The sequence below is a fragment of the Medicago sativa genome, chromosome 8 (assembly GCF_051527215.1).
Source record: "Medicago sativa cultivar Bolivia chromosome 8, Bolivia_mono, whole genome shotgun sequence".
In the NCBI taxonomy this organism is placed as follows: Eukaryota; Viridiplantae; Streptophyta; class Magnoliopsida; order Fabales; family Fabaceae; genus Medicago; species Medicago sativa.
The window spans coordinates 81,937,335-81,960,984 of NC_140756.1; the positions used below are offsets into that span (position 1 = coordinate 81,937,335).

Here is a 23,650-nt window from a genome sequence, read left to right on the forward strand (position 1 = left end):
TAATCATATTAATCTATTCATAAAGGGTTCATACGCAATTGGCTCTCAAAAATCATTCTCAATCAAGTTCGTCTCCCAAAGTTACAACATTAAAAATAATTGAGCATTTAAGTCAAAACCAAGTAAACAAGTCTCAATGCCTCAACTAAGTATACCCCTAGACCACATATGAGTGCAGTAGAGGATACCTTAGCGTTTCACCGGCCAAACACGACGAAATCATGAAAAACTCAAAGTTCGTCTCACTTTATCATTTTTCACAAAAATTCTCATTTTCCAAAGCAAAATGAGTTCACACTTGATAAAACCAATCACAACCCTTTTTAGAAATCATATGAACATTATACAACCTTAATCCTACTTCAATTCCATGAGAAAAACAAGTTTCGGAAAAATCGACATTCTTGGACAATTTTCAAAATTTAAGTTCAAAATCACAAAATCAAGTTCAATCCCATCTATAAGATGTTCCAGTAGGTTAAAGAGTGAAAACAGTAGTTAAACATGTTGAAAGAAGCATATTAGAAAGTTTGGTTCGGCCCCCAAATACCCAAAACAACAAAAACGGGGTTTGTCAGTTTGCGAATCTGCCGGCACGCCATCATCGCGGTGGCGGGAAATGCACGAAACGACAACCTTGTTCTTGTGTTTTCCCCTTACGGGAATCCACTATTTTCAACCCCAAATCCCCAATTTTGATCCCCTTGACCCCAAATTTGTCCCAAAAGTTTGTCTATACATTTATAAACATAAAGAGGCACTCAAATCCATATGAAACTTGAATCAAAACCTCATTCTATCACAAATCATCAACTAACCCATTTTTTTATAAAACTTCCAAAAACAACTCAAATTCATACCATAACTCTATAATTATGATTACCCAATGTTCCAATCATCAACAACACATCCAACAACAACAACGACAACACCTAATCATGAAATCATCCACAATTTAACAACCACAACTTCATTCTTCATCAATTTCACACAAAAACATATCATATTCATATATACCCATTTTGACATATAAATTCAACAACAACACAATTATCATACAAACCATGTTCTCAAACATAACAACAACAATCATGCACGAATTTACACCAATTAAAATCAATTCATCAATTTCATAAAAATGGGTAAAAGGGAAAAGTTATGAAATTATGAGTGAAGCCTAACCCTCTTACCTCTAGCACCAAGAATCTCTAACTCAAGCTTCAATTTAGCTCCTAGATGATGAATTCCTCTTCTAGCTCTAGCCTCCAACCCCTTTCTCTTGTTCTTCCTTTTGAACCCTTATCTTCTCTCTATCTCTATCTTAATTTCGAAAATGAAATGAAATGTTGGTAAAGCCCCAATTTCACTACCAACTAGTGTTTATATAAGCTCTACTCAATTGGGCTCAACTCACAATGTCTTAATGGGCCTAACCCATTTCTATTATAACCCAAAATGTTACTACTCACTTAACGGTAAAATATAACACTAACGGTCACTTAACGGTAAACTAAATAATTACTCCACTCTCCAATACTTAGTAAAAATAATAACTCTCACTAAGCACTAAAAAATAACCTTCAGCAAAAATTACAAAATTACCCCTGCTCTCAAAATGACCAAAATGCCCCTAAGTCCAAAATGACTAAAATACCCTTCTACCACCGAATTCTACAATTCCCAACCAAAAATACACATAGAGGCAAATAATCACACAACAGCACATATAACACAATTAAGAATAATAAAAATAAATCTAATCGAAAAATCGGGGTACATTACATGGTTGATCAATGAAAAGGAAATAATCTTTGATATATTTGTTTTATTACATTAAAGTTTAAAATTTAAACCATCTTAAAGTTTAAAATTTAGGTACTTTCCGAGGTGCTTTTTATAGTAATGTCGGTGCACATTCGTTTTCTATGCGGAAGTGATGGGTATTATTTTGGCTCTTGAATTTGCGGCTAATTTTGGTTGGAGAAGCTTGTGGTAGGAGAGTGACTCCACCAGTGCCCTTCGGATTTTCTCCAATCCTTCTTTGGTTCCGATCATATTGCGTAACGAGATGGCATAATGCCCGTAATCTTGGTGTTCGGGTTATATCCTCTCATATCTTCCGTGAAGGTAAGCTGTTGTGCGGACGGGTTAGGCTGCTTTGGGGCATTCCATTGTTGGTGACATTTGGCTTGACATTCTTCCGGATGAGTTAAAGATTGATTTTTTTAGGGACAGATGTGGGTTGCCTAATTATAGGTTCCCTTAACCTTTGTTGGCGGTTTTTGTGTTATTTCGTTTTTTTTTCTTTTGTCTTCGTTTCGGTTTCTCTGGTGGGTTTTGGCCTAGTCCCCCACCTTTTGTAATTATTTTTTCCTTTTTTTAATAAAATTTGTTGAGATGGGCGGTATAGGATGGAGGCTTCTCGGGGTGCCAACCTAGTTGGGATGTCAATGATGCCTCACGATGCTCGCCTTATCTCCTTGCTTATCAAAAAAAAAAAAAGTAACAATGAGTTGAGAAAAATCACCTAAGTGAAAAATGGAAAGAAAAAATGGTCGAAAATTAAATGAGTCCATACTTGTATGAAGAAGTTAATTGCTCAAAATAAATGGAATTAACAAAGTTTAAAGCTGTGTTATATTACAAGCTAAGTGCTTATCAATTTGATAAAAAAAAGGAGATTAGTGTTTAGTTAAAAAAAATAGAGCGGATGTTTGTGTTATTTAAAAAGACCTTAAGAGAGGTTAGTGTAGTTTTCCCATGATAAAATCATTGAAATAGTTGTTATTAAATATTATAAAATGGTAAACTAAAAATATGTAGAAATATTTAAAATAGTAAAGATTTCATTATTGATAAAGATGTCGTTATGAGTCACGTGTATGAATTGAGATATGACTTCTTTATAAAAATATGTACAACAATAAAAAATGATATTTTATAATATGACATGGTGGCCTGACTTCTTTGATTCTCTATTGTTTTTAAATATGTTGAGATGTTGCAAGTTTCAATGTGTCTTGTTTATCTACACTTTGGTTCTTCAAGCTCGAACGAGCTTTTATGCATGCTGATTTGTGTAAGGAGCTGTTGACGGTTGGATTTTGATATCGTGACGACGGCCGATCCATTAATTTATTTCGCAGAGGTTCACTTTTCATTTTTTTAACCTAGTTTTGCGCCGTCTGTGGGTTCGCTTCTTGATTAGTATTTTTTGTTAGGATAAATTTGGATCGATTCACTTGGTCTAATTTATTATGTTGTATCTCCGTTTTTGGTGTACCTGAGTCATGTCTAATGTCCTCGGACTCATTATCCATTTATTTTTATTTAATATAATTTTTCTTTTGACTAAAAAAATATAAAGAAAAAACAAAGGCAAATTATATTTAGAAAAGAAGCAATCTTGAAAATGTGTAATTTTTTGAAAAGTAGGCATATGCCTTGTAATAAATATTTTGTAATTTTTTTTAACTGTTTAGATATTTAAAAGTTGAATTGTAGGAAAATTTGTTTTGATTGGGATTAAGATTAAGTTTGTTTGTTATTTTTAAAAAATATTAAGTTAGTGTGTTTTATCGGTTGAATTTGTTTTAATTTGATTTTAAGAGAAAAAAATTGGGGGAAGTTGAAGCAAAAGACACAAAAAGATATAATTTTGACGACATGTCAAAAAATTAAGAAGGGTTAAGATTGTATTAAGTTTCATAATTTTTTTCGTACAAAGTTTCATGATTAGAGAATTAGAGAATAGAAGATTGTACTTTTTTTTAACTCTTTAGATATTTAGAAGTTGAATTATAGAAAAATTTGTTTTGATTGAGATTAAAATTAAGTTTGTTTGTTGTTTAAAAAAAGATTAAGTTAGTGTTTTTATCAAGTGAGTTTGTTTTAATATGTTTTTAGGAGAGAAATTATAGGGGGAAGTTAAAGCAAAAGACACAAAAAGATATAATTTTGATGACGTGTCAAAAAACTAAGAAGGGATAAGATTGTATTTTTGGTAGACATTAAGTTTCATAATTCATAATTAGAGAATAGATGATCAATTTTATTTATTTCGTGCTTATGTAATAGCATGTTTCTCAAATCCTTTTTTATCGTATTATATCATATAAATCTAAAGCTATAACTCATTTTTTATCATATAAATCCTTGTAAAATAATAGTCATTTTTTTTACCAAATTGATACTCCCTCCATATTTTATTATAAATCCTTGTAGTTATTTTTTTAATTGAAAAGTGAAATTATGATTGATTTTACAAAATTATCTTTCATTCATGACATGAGAAACAGGGATTAAAAGAATCGAAGATATGGTAATAAATAGTAAATAATAGAGTAAATTACACTCTCATCCTCTTAAAGATGCTTGAATTACACTTCCCTCCCCTCTTATGTTCAAATATACACTCCCCTCCTCTCTTATTCAAAACAAATTAGAAAATATTTCATCCCACTCCCTTGAGAGTAGCTTGAATTACATTCCCCTCCCCTCTTAAGTTAAAATCTATGCTTTAGTCCCACAATTTTTTTTTTAATTTCTAATAATCTAGCAAAAAAATAATCTAACATACTCCATAGAAAAATAACATTGCGGGTTCATTTTAATATAATCAAATTTTAAATACTTATCTTTCGCTAATTTTTATTCACAATTTCATTAACATATAGTTTTAAACCCTATTATAAAATATGAAACAACTCAAAATAAAATTAAAATATGTGAAAAATTACTAAAGTCGATTAAGTATGGTTATTTAAAAGTGAATTTTATACTCTAAATTATAAAATTAATAACAAAATATTTAAATTTAATTGTCATTGATATTTAGATTATAAATAAACAAATTTATATTTTTTAAATGGTTATTCGAAATTAATATATATTATAAAAATATTTATTTATGTTAAAAAAGATTAAAGTGTAGTCCATATTTAATTATTAAGGGAGGTGGTTGTAGTTCAAGCATCTTATAGGGGAGGGGAGTATAAATTTTACTTTTCAAGGGAGAGGAGTGTATATTTTAACATAAGAGGGGAGAGGAGTGTAATTCAAGCATCTTTAAAGGGAGGGAGTGTAATTTACTCTAAATAATATGATAAAAAAAACATTAATAATACATTGCTATTTTTTTTAGTTAATGATACATTGCTACTAGTTTAGAGACACGGCGTTGCCCGGGTTAGATATTAAACAAGTTTTATAAGTTTATGTGCACGAATACACGTGTCGGTATATTAGATTGAATTTATTTAAATTTAAAATTATAATAATATCATAAAAATAAATATAAATGATGAGATGAATGTCCAATGCAAGAATAAAAAGTGTAACAAAATCAATAATGAATTAGTCCAAGTGGTAAGAGTTTTGAGTCCCTTAAAACATGTGGTCATGGGTTTGTTTCGTGGCCAATGTGTATGAGAGAGAAAAATCGATTGAAAGGAAAGAAAGTGGTTGATATATATATCAAAGTATATGTATGAGAAATAATAAAATTGGTGTTTGGCAAACCTGAAGAAGAAAATATGTTAGATAAAAAGAAGGTTTGATGTTTCTGCTTGTGCTCAAAATATGTAAATATGTGAGTAACGAAAATTTATTTATTTATAGTTAACATTGCATTAGAATATGCTGCTAAAAGATAACATAATAACTAATCGAACCTTTTTTTATCAAAAAAAAACTAATCGGACCATTTTTTTCCTCAAACATAAAAACTAATTGAATGATATAGTGCTAAAAGATTAGTAATAACTAATTGAAGCTTCTTTTCCAATAAACAAATAAACAAATTGGAGTCTTTTAATCATAAAATAAGATCGTATATGTAAACTTTGTTGAAAGTCTTATGTGTAGTTTGTTGAGATATTTCTTCTACATAAAATATTAGAATTTCAATAAAAATTTAAAGAAAATATTGAGTGGATAAGATCGAAATGTTGTTGAGATATTTATGTTAAATAAAATATTAGTTTTTAAAAAATAGAAAAAATAATAAAAATATTGAGAATGAATGTGGAATTGACACGTGGCATAAAAAATCTTACTTTATATATATATATACTAGTTTAGACACCCGGCGTTGCCCGGGTTAGATATTAAATAAGTTTTATAAGTTTGTGTGCACGAATACACGTGTCGGTATATTAAATTGAATTTATTTAAATTTACAATTATAAAAATATCAAAAATATAAATGATGAGATGAATGTTCAATGCAAGAATAAAAAGTGTAACAAAATCAATAATGAATTAGTCCAAGTGATAAGAGTTTTTGGTCCCTTTAAACATGTGGTTATGAGTTTGTTTCGTGGCTCATGTGTATTAGAGAGAAAAATCGATTGAAAGGAAAGAAAATGGTTGAAATATATATATTAAAGTATATGTATGAGAAATAATAAAATTGGTGTTTGACAAACCTGAAGAAGGAAAAATGTTAGATGAAAAAAGGTTTGGGGTTTCGCTTGTGCTCAAAATATGTAAATACGTGATTAACGAAAATTTATTTATTTATAGTTAACATTTGCATTAGAATATGCTGCTAAAAGATAACATAATAACTAATCAAACCTTTTTTTATCAAAAAAACTAATCGAACTTTTTTTCCTCAAACATAAAAACTAATTGAATGATATAATGCTAAAAGATTAGTAATAACTAATTGAAGCTTCTTTTCTTAAAAACAATTAAACAAATTGGAGTTTTTTAATCATAAAATAAGATCATATATGTAAACTTTGTTGAAAGTATTATGTGTAGTTTGTTGAGATATTTCTGCTATATAAAATATTAGAAATTCAATAAAAAATTTAAAGAAAATATTGAGTGGATAAGATCAAAATGTTGTTGAGATGTTTATGTTAAATAAAATAGGGTCAATTAAGTTTTTAGTCCCTATAAATATTCACAGGTTGCTTTTAGTCCCTATAAAACAAAATCACATTTTTTAGTCCCTGTGACATTTTCCTTAAGCATTTTAGGGACCAAAAATGTTGATGGAAATTTTGTATAGGGATTAAAAATGCTGATGGAAAATTTTATAAGGAGTAAAAAGTGTGATTTTATTTTATAGGGACTAAAAACAAAATTACGGAATATTTACGGGGACCATTTACTTAATTAACCCAATAAAATATTGATTTTTAAAAATAGAAAAAATAATAAAAATATTGAGAATGGATGTGGAAGTGACATGTGGCATAAAAAACCTTACTTTATATATATATATATATATATATATATTATTGATTGATTGATTGATGTGTAGTTTGTTGAAATATTTCTACTACATAAAATATTAGAAATTCAATAAAAAAATTTTAAAAAAAATACTGAGTGCATAAGATCAAAAGTTTGTTGAGATATTTATGTTAAATAAAATATTGGTTTTTAAAAATAGAAAAAATAATAAAAATATTGAGAATGAATGTGGAAGTGACATGCGGCATAAAAAACCTTACTTTATATATATACTATTGATACTATTGATTGATTGATATTGATAATTATTTAGAAATACAACCGATTGTGATTGGTTTGTTATTTAGAAACGACTGTGTGTTCCTATACACTATTGGGTTCACGGTGTCCGCTATATTGACATGCACCAATTATGAATGTCCGCTATACCGGGTTCACGCACAAAACAACATAAAAGATCAACATAAGCAAAAATACCTATTGCTAAACTACGGAACTGGTGAAATAATAATAAAATAATAATAATACAAAATAGGAATGGATGCCACGAACTCAATTATGAATTATGAATAAGAATGGAGAGAAGAGCGATATTGTTGAATCGAGAAAAGAAAAAAAACAATAGTATAGGTGTTAGTTCAAGGACTGAAACTCGTAGGTGTTTGTAATGGATACCAAAAACAATAGTTCAAGGACTGAAAAAAAAAACAATCGGTAAACTCACTCGTAGATGTTAGTTCCATCTTATATTATATATATAAAAATAAAAATCTAAGCATAAGTAGAAGAAACGATAGTATAGGTGTTTGTCAAACATGAAGAAAAAAACTTAGATCAAAAGAAGGTTTGAGTTTCGCTTTACTGCTCAAAATATGTGATTTTGGTTATTAATAAAATCTCATTTATTTATAGTTAAAAAAAAAACAAATCGAAGCCTTTTTTTCCTCAATGAAAAAACTAATTGAATAATATGGTGCTAAAAGATTATATAATAACTAATTGAAACTTCTTTTCCTAAAAAAAGAAGAAGAAAAAGGAAGATTTAATGGATAATATTGAAAGTATTATATATAGTTTGTTGAGATATTTTGGCTACATAAAATATTAGAAATTAAATATAAAATTAAATAAAATATTTAGTGAATAAGATCAAAAGTTTGTTGAGATATTTATGTCAAATAAAATATAAAAAAATAATAAAAATATTGAGAATAAACGTGGAAGTGACACATGACATAAAAAACCTTACTTTATATATATATCTTGTTGATACATGTACACTATTGATCGTAAAGTCTACCTTTGAGTAGTGATAATTTGATAATCCCTTTGATCCTTCAATACAGATTGGATCAGGATTGAATGATGGATACAAGAAATCAAGGAAGTACAATCAAAACTTTAGTTAGAGAGAGGCCGCGTTCACGTTCCTTATTCATCTACTATTCTTTAGCCGATGAAGCATGAAGTGTAAAGAACGGTTTAGTGAGGCCAGGAGCAGGGAATCTCAAGATATATCTTTGTCATCGTGAAAGAATGCATGCAACTTACGATTTCAATTCTCGACCGAGTTCAACGGAGCCGGTACAAATGAAGTAGTAGCGGGACAAATAAAACAAAAACACATAATGTTCTATTTAGACCTAAAAATAATTAGCTTGTTAGCTTAAATCGACGGATTGACGAGAGGATTTGGCAAGTGTCTTCCCATCCGATGGAAGACTAGGCAAAGGCTAAGGCATCCGATTTGGGGAGAGCCGATTCTATCTCAAGTCTATTGACTAAGAACTTGGGTCTTGAGAATCTCGAGCGAGTCAAAGCTCGGTAGAACGGGACAATGAGGCTAAAAACCCATGCTCCACATTTATAGCGTCACTAACCACGAGGAACGATGGGCAAGAAAACATGTTCGTGGGAAGGCGCACCCTAAGGACCTTGTCAACGGATCATGCCGTGAAGTGGGAAGTTTGACGACCAAACATGGAAAACATGTATCAAATAAAATGAATAAACCATTTTTTTAGGTGATTTGTCGTTATTATCCTATAAAGCTGTTAGATTTCTTGATTTGGGGGTCTGTTGCAATAACTTGACTAAGAAGATGATGAAGATGAACATGATGAAGTGTATATAACTTGATTGTTGGGAAGATGTTCTTGCACTTGAAACACGAAAAGTTTAATGGTTATGGTAAAACTCAAGGCGCATGGGGTTGTCACACTAACCTTTAGGTTTGATGACCGCCGAATCCCTTTCGGGATACTATGAGTTCCTTGACGTGTATTGCACAACCACACAAAGCGTATCTCCTAACGGTATTTTACGGCTTTATGGTTCCGGCAATTCACTCATGCATCGAGAATTTATGGATGATTTAGAGTAAGAAAATGAGGGAGAATTATGTTGTTAATGCAACAAAATTCTTGTTTCTTTGTGTTGTTGTTTGTCAAACTGATGCATAAATGCCAAACATTTATAGTGCATTATATGACCCTTCACATGAGAGAAAACACCCCTTTGACTTGAATCAATGTTAAAGTTCATTAAGCACCTTTTTGCCAAAGGTTATGATCATATACACTTGAATCAATGCTAAGGTTTATCAAGCACCTCTTTGTCAAAGGTTATGATCATATACACTTGAATCAATACAAAGGTTCATTAAGCACCCTTTTTGCCAAAGGTTCCAATGTATATGAAAAATTCTCATGAAGAGTTACAACTCTTGGTAAAGAGTTACAACTTTTAGTTCTAAAGTGATTCCATTATTTTGGAAATCACCAAGATAAACCAATGTCGTTTCAGATTAAATGGCTTTGTAGAAAGATACAACAGTAATAATTTGCCCAAAATTGGTCATATTGAGCATCAAATGAAGAATGCCTTATGGAATTAGTGTTGATTGAGTACATGGAGAGCCTTTATATGAAGAATACTGTCTCGGCTTTTCAAACTTTTTGCAGGAAATTAGAAGAAACATGGAAGAAAATCTCAGTTATGGAACAAGTAGTCAAGTAACCTGCTGGTTTACAATCATTGAGCCAATTAACCTTTTGTTTTGTCTTCTAAATGGGATGCCGATGTTTTGCACATAATTCGCAATTCACATTGGTACACAATATGGATACGGGTTTATGGTACGCGACATGTGAAGAATTGGGTATATTAGGACTTATGGTATAGAGCTTTGATACACGTCGGTTTGTAGGACGAGTACGAGCTAATTAAGTATAGTAAGCTGTCAATAAATTTTTAAGAAAAAGATCTTTTTTACCTAGGTCAAATTACATTGACTTCACTTGAGGTCTGTTAAAATGTCACCGACACTCCCTATATTTTTTAACCTAACACAAATCTCCCCTACTTAATTTTCCATGTCATAAGCACCTCTCCTCTGGGTTAATTAACATCATTTGCACGTTGTTAACATACAAATTGTTTGATCCACACACAATAATTTTTTACCAAAGCCTCCTCCAATTTTGAAACGGCCATTGTTGATCATTTCCTTTCCTCTCACTATGTTCCCTTCCATTGCAGTTCTATTTTCCCTGTATGTTTTTATGTATCTTTACGCATGTTCTGGTATTTTAAACAAGTTGTTGTCATGACAACAAGAAAATGATGGGAAAGCTATTGGTGGATGCTCAAAATATGATCACATATGTTAATGCTATTCATAAGGAAATAGAATAATATTGATCAAAATTACCGTCAAATTGTCAAATTATATAAACTAACAGAAAAAAAAAATTTGTCAACAAATTAACCAAAGAGAATGTGTATTGTTGAAAGGTTTTGTTTGTGCCAATTTAAAGGCAAAGTACAGTTTGAAGAATGGTAAAAAAGGAAGAAAACAAAACCAGCAACAATCTACTCCCTCCGTTTCAAAATGAGTGTCGTTTTAGGTGTTTACGCACATATTAAGAAATGCAATGATTAAAAGAAAGAGAATTGTTATTTTACCAAATTATCCTTATAAACTATAGGTTAGTTTTAAAAGTAATATTTTGAAAGTAGTGTGCGAGTATTAATTGGAGGGTACAATTGAAAAGAAAAAGTTATTATTGCATTGGAAACTAAAAGTGACATTCATTTTGAAACAATTTTTTTGGCTAAAGCGACACTCATTTTGAAACGGAAGGAGTAAAAACTTTTAGAAAAAGATGCAGAACATTGTTTTTCTTAACGGTGCTAACGGGGTTATTAACATAAAGGGGAGGCAAGTGTTTTTTCTAAAGTGATTGTGTTGTTTAGGCTATGTTTGGATAGTGAGAGGAAAGAAAGTAAAAGGAAAGATTGATTAAGGAATGAAAGTGAATAGAAAAGTAAAGGGAAAGTAAGATGATTTTTAGGTTGTTTGGAATAAGTGAAAAAGTGAAAGGAAAGAAAGATGTATATTTAGTAAATGACATAAATATCCTTATGATAAAATGAGTTATGAATTTATTATTTATTTAATATAATATATTCATATTTACATATTAAAAAATAAAAATTGATATGTTAATATATACATGAAAATGAATATTTAATGGTGGATATGTCGTATAAAGTTTAATAGGTATACTGTTTAGGCAGGCAGCCTACTATTTAACATATATAATGTTATCGTAAAAAAAAACATATATAATATTATTCATATTGATTCAAAGGGTTATTTGTGTCATTTCAAACAAAAATGATCTCTTCTCCACCTTTCCATCCAATCCAGCGAGGAAAGGTTTTAGTTGTGGGTCCCAGTCCAAAACATTCTTTCCTCTCCTTTTGTTGGTGGTTCCAAACTGTGGAAAGTGGATCCATCCACTCACTTTCTTTCCCTCTTTCAATCTTTCCATTGAACTAAACACTGCATTAGTGTAACTTCAGGGAAGGTCAATGCAATTTGCCCTATCTAATGTGAGTCTTTTCAATTACTCAACATAGTCTCCACTTCGGTGCTTAAAATATTTTAATATTTAATTAGTTAAATTAATTTATAGCATTTTTGCATTGAAAATTGTGTAATCAATGCATTAAAAGCTTAAAAAGTATCTTTTTTGACTAACAATTTATTCTTTTGGCTTCCTTAACCATTGCCCCGGGGGCACTGGTTAACATGACCCTTTTTTTTTTATCGGTGTTATTATACAAGAGATGTTCTCTTTCTCCAAACTTCAAAGATACTTTCTGCAAAATTTATCTCCTATTCAACTTCTTCTTCCTCTTTCTTCGATCTTCACATACTCATCTTTGTTTGCCGGTTTCGAAGAATTATAGAGAAATTTGTGTGAACCAATTTGCAAAAGTACCACAAACCGGTAAACAAGTACCAATTTGCGGTTCACAACATCATTAGAATTATGTGACTACAGTTGTACATAATTTAGTTACTAACAGTGATGTAAGATACTAAATGTAAATACGGAATTAATTTTATAGACTTATAGGTTCCATAATCCATAAAACAAAAACCTATGGAATTCAAAGAAGCTGTGTTTTGAGTTTTGACATTTAACTGAACTTCACAATATGTGATGTAATTTATGTTCCGTCTCTTCTTCGCTACGTATTTGGAAATCATTTACGAAAATCAATAGTATAAGTATATATACCTGCTGCTAAAACACAACATGAGTTAACAATTAACATGAGTACTGCATCAGTTTTTGGCTTTGCTGCCTTATTTCATTGATCTCAATACGACTTAGATAGGTACAACTTTAACAAATGAGAAAGAAAAACAATAAGTAACACGACAAAAACAAATGAACTGAAAACCACATGAGGAACTGCTGCTACATTTCACTCATGCAAAATTCGAATTTGGACACGGAGGAATTGCTATATCAGTAATCCCTTCTAACATCATCACCACACCCTTCATTGTTGGCCTCAGAAAAGGGTCATCTTGGATACACCAAAGTGCCACCTTAACCATATTTTCCATAACATTTTTATCAATGGCTTCTGAAGGAACAAGCTTGTTTACATCTCCTGCAATAAAGCACTTATAAGTCCAACCAGCAAGAAGAATCTCCTCAGGTTCCAACACATTAACATCTAGGTTTCTTCTGCAACATAAGATTTCCAACAGCACTATTCCATAGCTATAAACATCTGTTTTCACTGATATTGCCACGTTCTTGTTCCATTCCGGGGCCATGTACCCTCTTGTCCCTCTCACCATGGTGAATGTTCTAGTTTGGTCTGGCATTAAAAGTTTTGCAAGCCCAAAATCAGATATCTTGGCAGTCGAAAACTCATCCATCAAAATGTTTTGAGGCTTTAAGTCACAATGAATGATTGGAGCATCACACTCTTCATGGAGATACAAGATCCCTCTAGCAATATCCAGTGCTATTCTTACTCTCTCATTCCAATCTGGACGTCTTTGATCACCAAAGAGAAGCTTTCCAAGTGAACCGTTGCTCATGTATTCATAAACCAGAAGCCTTTTTGAACCCTCAACACAAAAACCCAGCAATCTAACTAGGTTCCTGTGGTGGGTTTTCCCAATGGATCTCACTTCTGCTTGAAACTCCTTTTCCCCTTCTTCCACCACCTTCTCTAGTCTCTTCACTGCAATCAATCTCTTACCTTTGTTTAAGGCCCCTTTGTAAACTGATCCAAAAGCACCCTTACCCAACTCTTCCTTAAAATGATTTGTTGCTCTTTTCAGCTCGTTATATGAAAACCTTCTCAGAGCCACCTCTTCATTCAACCCTAGGTTCCCAGTGTCCGTTAGCCTTTTGTACCTTAATACCCGAATCTTGTAAACGTAATGGATGGATATTAAAATCGCTGAACACAAAAGCGCAGTAAAAATTGATGTAACAACAATAATATGCACCACTGCTTTGTTACTTGTAATTAGAGGTGGCTGTGGATAAAAAAGTGTATCATTCCCCTTCCAGTTTTCGATGCTGCTATTTCCCACCTTTATGTATGCTGCTGCAGTCGAGTCGTCGGCTTCATGTGTCCTTGTGACATATCTCAAAGGCAACCCTTGTTTCTTGCATCTTGGTTCCTCATACAGTGCAGCCCAACAGTTGCAATCAACCAAACAAGCAAATGAGCATTCTTTTTCCGATGATATATCCTCAGTCTCAAAATAAGGATGGTCTTTCCATACAATATTGTTCATTGGGACCATATCATAAAAGGCCAAACCATCTTTCTCACCTCTACACTCTGCTTTCGAATAGTTCCTTTCGCAGCCGAGAGTCTTTTCATTTGCATCTATAAATTTATAACCCGTTAGACAGTTGCATAATGGTTTGTCATCCTTGAATGTGCAGTAACTGTTTAAGCTACAAAACCCCTTTACTTCACAGGGGTTATTCCCCGGCAAACTTGCGATAATTTTGTCACTGCCATTGTTAACATGATGAGCATGCAGCCGAAAAACCCCATCAAAATCAAGGGTTGCACGATAAATAGTCTGGTTTCCTCCAGTCTCTTGCTGGTCCTCGTCAGCATCATTCAAAATTTTAATAAGGCTAGAATCACTGCTGTCATTCCAGATCTGCAGTAAACCTGTACTGTTAAGGTAAAGATGATGTTTGACATTGGCACTAACAGTATCAGAGGCCCAATAAGCATCCCAACCTGTTTCAGCTATGTATGCTGGATACAGAACAAGATTTCCATCAACCTGCATGTTGAGTTGAAACCTTCCGGTTGAGTGATTGGTTTCTGATAAACTAGAGGACAGTTGGCCTCCACAAGGTAGAGATTGACTCTCCAATAGAGTATCAGTCGGGTGATCGAAACTCTGCCATATGATGCTAGAAATATTATTGTTGTCATATAGTACAAAGTTCCCAGAATCAAGCATAGAGGCAGAGGAAGCTCTTGTATTAGCATTAACAATAAGCTTCTGTTGTCCCTGTTGATCTGTTAGTATTATTGTACCATTCCTGGTAAATTGTAGCTTTGCAGTTGATGTTACTGGAGGGTCATCGCGGTTTGCAGTCCATACTATTGTGCTGTTCATCTTATTCTTGCCAACCAACCAAATTCCAATGGCAAAGCCATTGTTGCCTTGTGAATAAAAGCCAAAAGCGAATTGGCCAGAAGGAGAAAGCCACATAGATTTGTAATCACCGCTGCCGGGGGAAAGTGAGGAACCCGGTGCTATCCGCTCTAGCAGTTGTAGTTGTGATTGTGTTTGAGCTCCAGTATTTGATAATGGTAAGGACATGAACAGAAGGAAGGTGAAAGTTGCAGTATAGGAGGCATCCATGACCATAACTATTGGGTTTTTTATTATCTCAGAAGCAAAGTTTTTTTTTTTTTTTTGAGAAAGAAGCAAAGTTGTTAATTATTGCTAATGTCACTCCCTTGCATAATGTGATTCAAACGACTTGTCTTAGTCAATGCCTCACAATAAACAGTCGTGGAAAATAAGCATAGCAAGAGTGCAAGACCTTGACCAAGCAAGTCTTCCCTTGAGCCAACCAATATCCATCAGGAAACAAATATCTTTCAATGAAGACAAAAGGAAAAAAATAACAGAAAAAAAGAGAGTATGGCCCATAGGAAATGTTTGTTGTTGCGGATGACCAGAAGATGATTAACCTGCAAAATAATAAAATATAAAGTAAAACGCAGGGCGTGACTATGTCACTGAACTAAGGAATTATCTGCAAGATTGCAAAATTCCCCGAGAATACAACAAGTTCTTCCGGAGATAATCATACCGAGGCTATCAAGACACGAGAAAAATATTGACATAGTTACTCAGGCACTTAGTATTTTTTGTAAAATTGAAGGAAGAAATGAAGAACAATATATGCTTTCTCAATATTCACGTGAAAGCAATGTTTCTTAGTTTATATATATAAGGCTTAAATGTGTGTTTAGTCACTTGCACTTTCGCCCAGTTTTGGCATTGGTCCTTGCGCTTTTTTTTGTTTGGCATTGGTCCCTGCACTTTGTAAAACTTTTGCCTTTAGTCCTTCCGTTAACTTTCCGTTAAAAAAAAACAAAACTAACGGTGTGCCACGTGGCCCAATCATGACACGCCACGCGGCACACTAAAAGACAATTTTTTTAAAATAAATAAATTAAAATAATTAATTTTAATTAGTATTTTAATAAATTGATTTATTAATTAAAATAAGAAGATTAGAAAAGAGAGAAGAAGAAAACACGGGAAAGAGAAGAGAAAGAGGAAGAAATGGGTTTAGGGTTTCAACTTCAACCATAACCTTCGATTCCGACCACCATCTGTTCGATTCCGACCACCATCCTCTTCTTTCTCTTTGATTTTGCTCACGATTCCGACCACCACCTTCGAGTTTGTTTGTTCTCGATTCCGAGCCATCACGATTCCGACCACGATCCTCTTCTCGATTCCGACCACCACCTTCGAGTTTGCCTTTTTAGTTGAAGGTTCGTTTTACTCTTCGATTCTTCTTTTCAAAGGCAAATTGCCAAACCATTAAGTTGCACCGCAACACAAAAGGTATGTTGCCGCTTATGTTGAACCATTATTCTTTCATTTGAAAGTTTGGTCTTGAATCTATGCTAAACCAATAAGTTTTTCAACTCTGTGTAGGGAAAGAAGCGAAAACATACGGGCCACCAAGGGTGATCTCAAAAAATGCAAGATGGAGATAAACCTCTCAAAGGTAATTGAAGATGAAGATGGAGATCCCAATGAAAATCCGGATGAAGATTGTCGGAGGTTTTAGAACCTGCGATGTATTTTGTGAATTTGAGACCTATGTTTAACTCACTAATTTTTTTTTGCATTTTGAGAATTAGAGGCTTATGTTGCCAACTTACTATCTATTTGGTACATTTTGGTTTATTTTGAGATAGAAAGGCCAATGCTGCCAAATTACTATCTTTTGGTGCATTTTGAGAATTAAAGGCCTATGTTGCCAAGTAACTTTTGCTCGACTTTGAAAGTACAATTACATGTATTGCCAAAGTGCAATTTAATTTCCATCTAATTTGTTAATTTTTATCTGTCACGGTGTTAATACGATACAATTTTCATGTGCAATGTGATACAATTAAAGCTTAATTTTTTTAAAAAAAGATTTTTTAGATTTTTTTATGATTATTCTCAATAAAAATGATGGACAAAACAATAATTAAAACATAATTTCATTGAAAGTTTTTTTAAGAAAAAAAAAAGTTCGGGGACCAATACCAAAGTGCAGGGACTAATATAAAAAAATGTTGAAAGTGCAGGGACTAATGATATTTTTAAGTAATAAAATAATAATTAAAAATTGATTTTTTTTAATTTTTTTTGTCTTTTAGTGTGCCACGTGGCATGTCATGATTGGGCCACGCGGCACACCGTTAGTTTTGTTTTTTTTTTTTTTAACGGAAAGTTAACGGAAGGACTAAAGGCAAAAGTTTTACAAAGTGCGGGGACCAATGCCAAACAAAAAAAAAAGCGCGAGGACCAATGCCAAAATTGGGCGAAAGTGCGGGGACTAAACACACATTTAAGTCTATATATAAAGAATGTATTTTTGAAAATGTAGCACGTTTTTTTACCTTTCAGAAACTGAATTACACATATATGATACCAAGTCAAAATCGGTTACCATAGTTAAAGCACATTAAAAATAATATTTAAGTTTAACAAATAACACCTATTAAATAGGTAGATTACTTCAAAAGGGAGTTATACAAATTATAGCAAAACGGAAAAGTGGTGATGAGGTCAACAAAATTAATTTCCAAACAAAAATAATTAAATCAATCAAAATAAATAAATAAATAACTTTTGAAATATTTAAAATATACAACAATCCCCCACATATTTCAAAAGTTTTAATTTAAACTAAATTGCACAGTCAACTCGAGTGTGATGCATCAAGCTGGTATAGCAAGCTATATGAACCGGTGCTAGAATGATATACTTAACATGAATTGGTGTAGCAAGCTATATGAACGAAAGACACTTAATGTATGTTAGAGGTCTACCACTCGCATCACACCCCCCACAATTCTCGTGTTATCGCTGTGTTGCGCATTTAGGCCGTGCGCGTGTCTGGTTTTCATGAGTGCTCTAGAGACCCGCCACGGTCTCATGCAAGCGGCCCCACTTGACACTCATATAGGTGATTCCATCTAGTGCATGCTACAACCATACACCACCCATAAGGGCTTATGGTAATCATTAAAAGTATTTAAAGCTTACCCCTCAAATTTAAAATTTAATTAGCACTTCTCATTGACATAACACTATAGGAAAAAGACAAAACAATTTAGTGCTAACATAATTAACAAGTGACTTGTTTTTCCCATATGAACTTTTTCATGGGATCTCCAATCATAAAGGTTGGGTTCCCATCACGTGTCGTTTTCGAGTGGCATAGTCTCATTTCCTTCTTTTTTCTTCCGGGGTTTTTATCAACGAATTCATTAAATTCACAAATATTGACTAAGATGTCTCTAAGTCAATTAACCTCATATTTCATCAAGTTTATAAAAATAAACTCGGATTACACAATAAATTTATACAAGTCTGTTTGGTTGTCTCCTAAGCGACAACTTATTCATCAACGAAATAAATAAACTTATAAATTTATTTATCCTCATTGGAATCATATCTAATTAACATCATTGTATTATTTGAATACAATGGTTCATCCTCTCTAAATATTATCACATGTGTTGTCAAATCAACTTCCTTAATATGGTTTATCAAGTCTACTTGGATAAATTTCAAGCGACAACGTATCCACAAAGGAGAAAACTAAATCCAAAGATAAAGTTACTATTCAAGTCTATTTAAAAACTTTAAACAACAAACCCCCCACATTTGATTAATATAATGCAATGTGTAGATTTATTTTAGAGATCAACTTGAATAATTTTTAAGTGACAACACTCTCACCATGGAGAAAAGAAATCTCCATAAATAACATAAGCAAAGTTTATTAAACATCACTGTATTACTATAATACAATGGATAATCTATAATATAGCATATAATATTTTTTTTTTTTGACGTTACCATATAATATTTTATGGTATTTCTCAAATATCCCATAATTCTACCATAAATTAATTGATAAGATATCTCTTCAATTTTCTTTTAATAAGTGTTATCATCATTCAATTATTTTAATACAATGGCTCAAGAAAAGTCTCGGTTGCTTCCAAGAATGTAAATGTAAGTACGCTAGCATGTTAAAATGAATTCTCACATTGGGAACATTTATACTCACAAAATTTCAACATTAGAAAACATGTCTCAATTCTACTCATTTAACTCAAATAATTAGCCAAACAAAAATAATAATTTCAAATTATTTCATTTACTTTTAACATGGCACGGCTATGTTCTAACACAATGTCATGCATATATTTCATAGATTCAAAATCGTTTTTTTTTAAGCATGTTCATCCAAAAGTCATAATACCTTCACACAAATCTAAACATAGGAACGATAATGTTTAGAGTATGTACCTGGCTCGTGGGTAGGTTTAAGAGAAGAAAGATTTAAATTACCGACGAACTCCATGACATATATCCATTCATTGTCGTAGCAAAGACGGTACAATCCCCGACTTCTCGTTGCCATGATCACAATCGTCTATGGCCACTAATTCCTTAGATTGTTGCAATGACCAAGATGATTAACCTGCAAAATAATAAAATATAAAGTAAAACCTGAGGCGTGACTATGTCCTTTGGACTAAGGAATTATCCGCAAGATTGCGAAATTCCCCCGAGAATATAACGAGTTCTTCCCGAAGATAATCATCACCGAGGCTATCAAGACACGAGAAAAATATTGACATAGTTACTCGGGCACTTAGTATTTTTTGTAAAATTGAAGGAAGAAAGGAAGAACAATATATGCTTTCTCTATATTCACGTGAAAGCAATGTTTCTTAGTTTATATATATATATATAAGAGCTTTGCTATATAAAGCGAACACAAATTCACGAATTGCAAGCGAATAATTAACAGCCTTGGATCTCTATTTTCATACAATACATGGATGGTTGGATTGATACATGGGTGTGTGAATAAAAGTCAAACTTGGCCACAATACATGTCGGGATGCCGTCGTGAGATATTTTTCGCTATACATAGCTTTTTCCTATATATAAAGAATGAATTTTTGAAAATGTAGCACGTTTTTCTACCTTACTTAAAGCACATTAAATAGCAAAAATCAGTTAGCACATTAAATACCAAGTCAAAATCAGTTACCATACTTAAAGCACATTAAAAATAATATTTAAGTTTAACAAATAACACCTATTAAATAGGTAGATTACTTCAAAAGGGAGTTATACAAATTATAGCAAAACGGAAAAGTGGTGATGAGGTCAACAAAATTAATTTCCAAACAAAAATAATTAAATCAATCAAAATAAATAAATAACTTTTGAAATATTTAAAATATACAACAATATTTATCAAAAAATTGTGTAGTAAAAAATAAGCTATAAGCTCACGAGAAAGTGACAGTTAGCACAAATATTTTTCAGCCAAATGAGCTTATAAACATAAGTTATAAGCTATAAGCTCAAAAATGGATCTTCGCAAACATATATGACATGTGAAAAACACGATATATCATGAATTTTGTACAAGGAAAACACTTTTTATTTATTTTTTGGAATACAATGGGGTAGAAGTCTAAAAGAGAATAAAAACTACATAGCTACTAGGTGAGGTAAGGAGACCACCTGGAAAATCATAAGCTAAAACTTGAGACACATTTATAGATGTCGATTGAAAAGGAAATATTAGAGTTAAAGATTCAGGAGTTGAATCCTGCCATGAGAGAAAATACTAACATAACAATTAAAATACTAACATTTGTCATTAAAAAAAATGCGGATAGTCCACATCTACTACACAACCTATATTAGTAATACTTCTATTTACTTTCACCATTGAACTCAAGACTTGATGCTACTCAAGTGTGCGTTGAGTTTTGTAGTCGATGATTTTCGGGTGTCAATCCATTAATTGGTTTTGAACCTTCAATCTTTGGACCTCTCAATTTTATTCGTGGGAAGGGAAAAAGGAGTAAAAACCCTTATTTTGAGACTTTTGGATCCGGGGGTTGGTTTCGATCGGGGAAGGTGTTAAGCACCCCTAACGACCACGGTACTCCGTGGGAACCTCTTACCTAACTTTATCTTGTGCTAGATTAATTGTTTATTTGAAAATTATTGTCTAATAATTCTAGGTGAAAGACCGGAGGGAGAAGAAGTATGCTTTTGTTGTTTTTTATTTGATTTGGAAGGATAAATCCTTTGCCTACATACCCTTAAAGAAAAGGGATCAAAACCCAAAGTAGTTCGCTCTTAAAAAATATTTTTGGTGGGTTAGATTGATTTTAATTTGTTTTTGAAAATGGTTTTAAGAAGGGGGTTAGAGGCCTCAAGGCATAGGAAATGAAAATAGAAATGAGGTTGTTTAATTTTAATTAAGAAATTTAGTCTAAGTTCAATTAAGATTCATTAAAAATTTGATTAAGAAAATAAAGGGAAAAAACATCTTGGATTTGGATCCCAGGTTTATTAAGAAAATATTTTTTGACTTTTTGCTTATTTGATTTTTGAGATAAAAAGATTTTTCTAAACTAACGGCAATCTAGCGTAACGACGTGAAAAATAAAGCGAGCGTAAAGCGATAAATAAAGTGGTATAGTGTCGGTGCAAGTGTCGGTGTGTGCATTACTACGCTATTACATACCCTCCTAGATGCATTCCATGGGAAATAAAAAGCACAAAATAAATTACATCAATACCTAAAATACACACTAATATCATGGAATTTAAATAAATTGCAAGAGGAAAAGAAAATGCATGAGATTATACTAACATTAAAGCAATCATGGCATGACAATATAATAAGAAATTTAAAAGCATCATATACTAGAATAAATCACCAAATAGAATGCATGAAGTAAAGCAAAATTAACCAGAAAAATTATGGAATAAAACATTTAAAATGCATGAGATAATATTCTAAAAATATTAAAGTAAAAATAAAAAATCATGGAGATTAAAGCATTAAAATGCATGAAACATAATTAATTGAAAGAGAATTAAAAAGAAATGCATGAGTTGTTTTTGAAAGAGTTATAAAAAAAATGAGCAAGAACAAATGCCGGAGGGGGTGCAGTAAGCATGTAGGGGTGTGCAGCAAGTAAAAGTATAGAGAAGTTAAACAAAACAGTTGGGCTCAGCAAAACAGTATAGACTCAGATCCAGATCAGGTCTGAAATGTCTGATTAATCAGATGGCTCAGATCCAATACTAAGGAAATCACATCATAGCCATAAACACAAAATCAAGAGGTTAGAGAGTGTAGATGCATGGTAAAGACAAGGCCTGGCACACACTAGATAAATGGAAGGATGGGAATATATAAAATTGTTGTTGTTGTTATTCCAACAAAAGGTTTTCTCCTCTCTATAACAAATAACAGCGCTGCCACTTCCTTTCTTCTCCGGCGAGAATGTGTTTTCCGGCGCGGTGGTCGGAGGTGGCACCACCGCGCCGGAGTTTCAAACTCCGCCGTTTTTGAAAACAAAATACATTCTCTTAAATCCTTTTTCCTCCTCTTTGCAAATATCAACTTAAAAATTCCAGGAAACCAACACAAACTACTAGATCTAAAGTTTAAGTTTGAGATAAAAGTTACCAAATGGACGGATCTACGGCTTCTTCCTTCTCTAGTCACGATCTCGGCCTTTTCTTCTCTACTTTCGGACTCGGTCTCAACTTCTCTTCCTCTTTGTTTCTTCACGGTTTCGGTTGGTGATTTTGCTATGACTTCACGGATTCACGCTCGGATTAGAAGGAAATTCATATTGTTTGCGCCTTCTTCCTTCAGCGTACTTCTGCATGCTCCGATTACTGGTCCTACGATTTGTGTTGTTGTAAGCTGTAACGCCCTATTTCTATTAAAGCAATAAAACACGCGAATATAACAAATATTCAAGAAATAGACGCTACGTCTCATCTAAACAACAACCAAGATACATATATAATAATATCTCAACGATCACGGCGGAATATAATTCATACATCTCCAAAAATATATATGCCATGGTCAAATAACATCAACATAAAATTCCCCAAATCTCAACAATGAGTACATCTCAAAATAAAATAATCTAACAAGACTAATCTAACAAGACTAGGACACCGAGCTCAACCTAATCGAGCCCTAGACTACTACGCCAAAATGATAGCGGAGATAGCTCCCGCTATCCAAACATCCACAAGCAACTCACCGAGCGACTACTCACTGCACGGCGTCTACCCATCCATACGGACGGTAGGCGGTCGAAACCACTTGGGGGTAAGCATTACATTAATCATAATCAACATATGAAAACATAAGAATTCAAGGATTCAAGCATATCACATAAACATAAACATCCCTCCTAGAATACTAGCATCATATGATTATTACCCCCCATTACTTGCATCTCGAAGCTATCA

General features: G+C 32.5%; 1 protein-coding gene across 1 annotated transcript; it reads right to left on the reverse strand.

The window, feature by feature from the left end:
* Positions 1–12,771: 12,771 nt before the first annotated feature.
* On the reverse strand, positions 12,772–15,541 carry LOC146902237 (G-type lectin S-receptor-like serine/threonine-protein kinase LECRK1). Its single transcript, XM_085735177.1, has one exon. It carries the CDS (start codon positions 15,440–15,442, stop codon positions 12,998–13,000), a length of 2,445 nt encoding a protein of 814 aa, XP_085591303.1. The 5' UTR covers positions 15,443–15,541; the 3' UTR covers positions 12,772–12,997.
* Between the last annotated feature and the right edge of the window lie 8,109 nt (positions 15,542–23,650).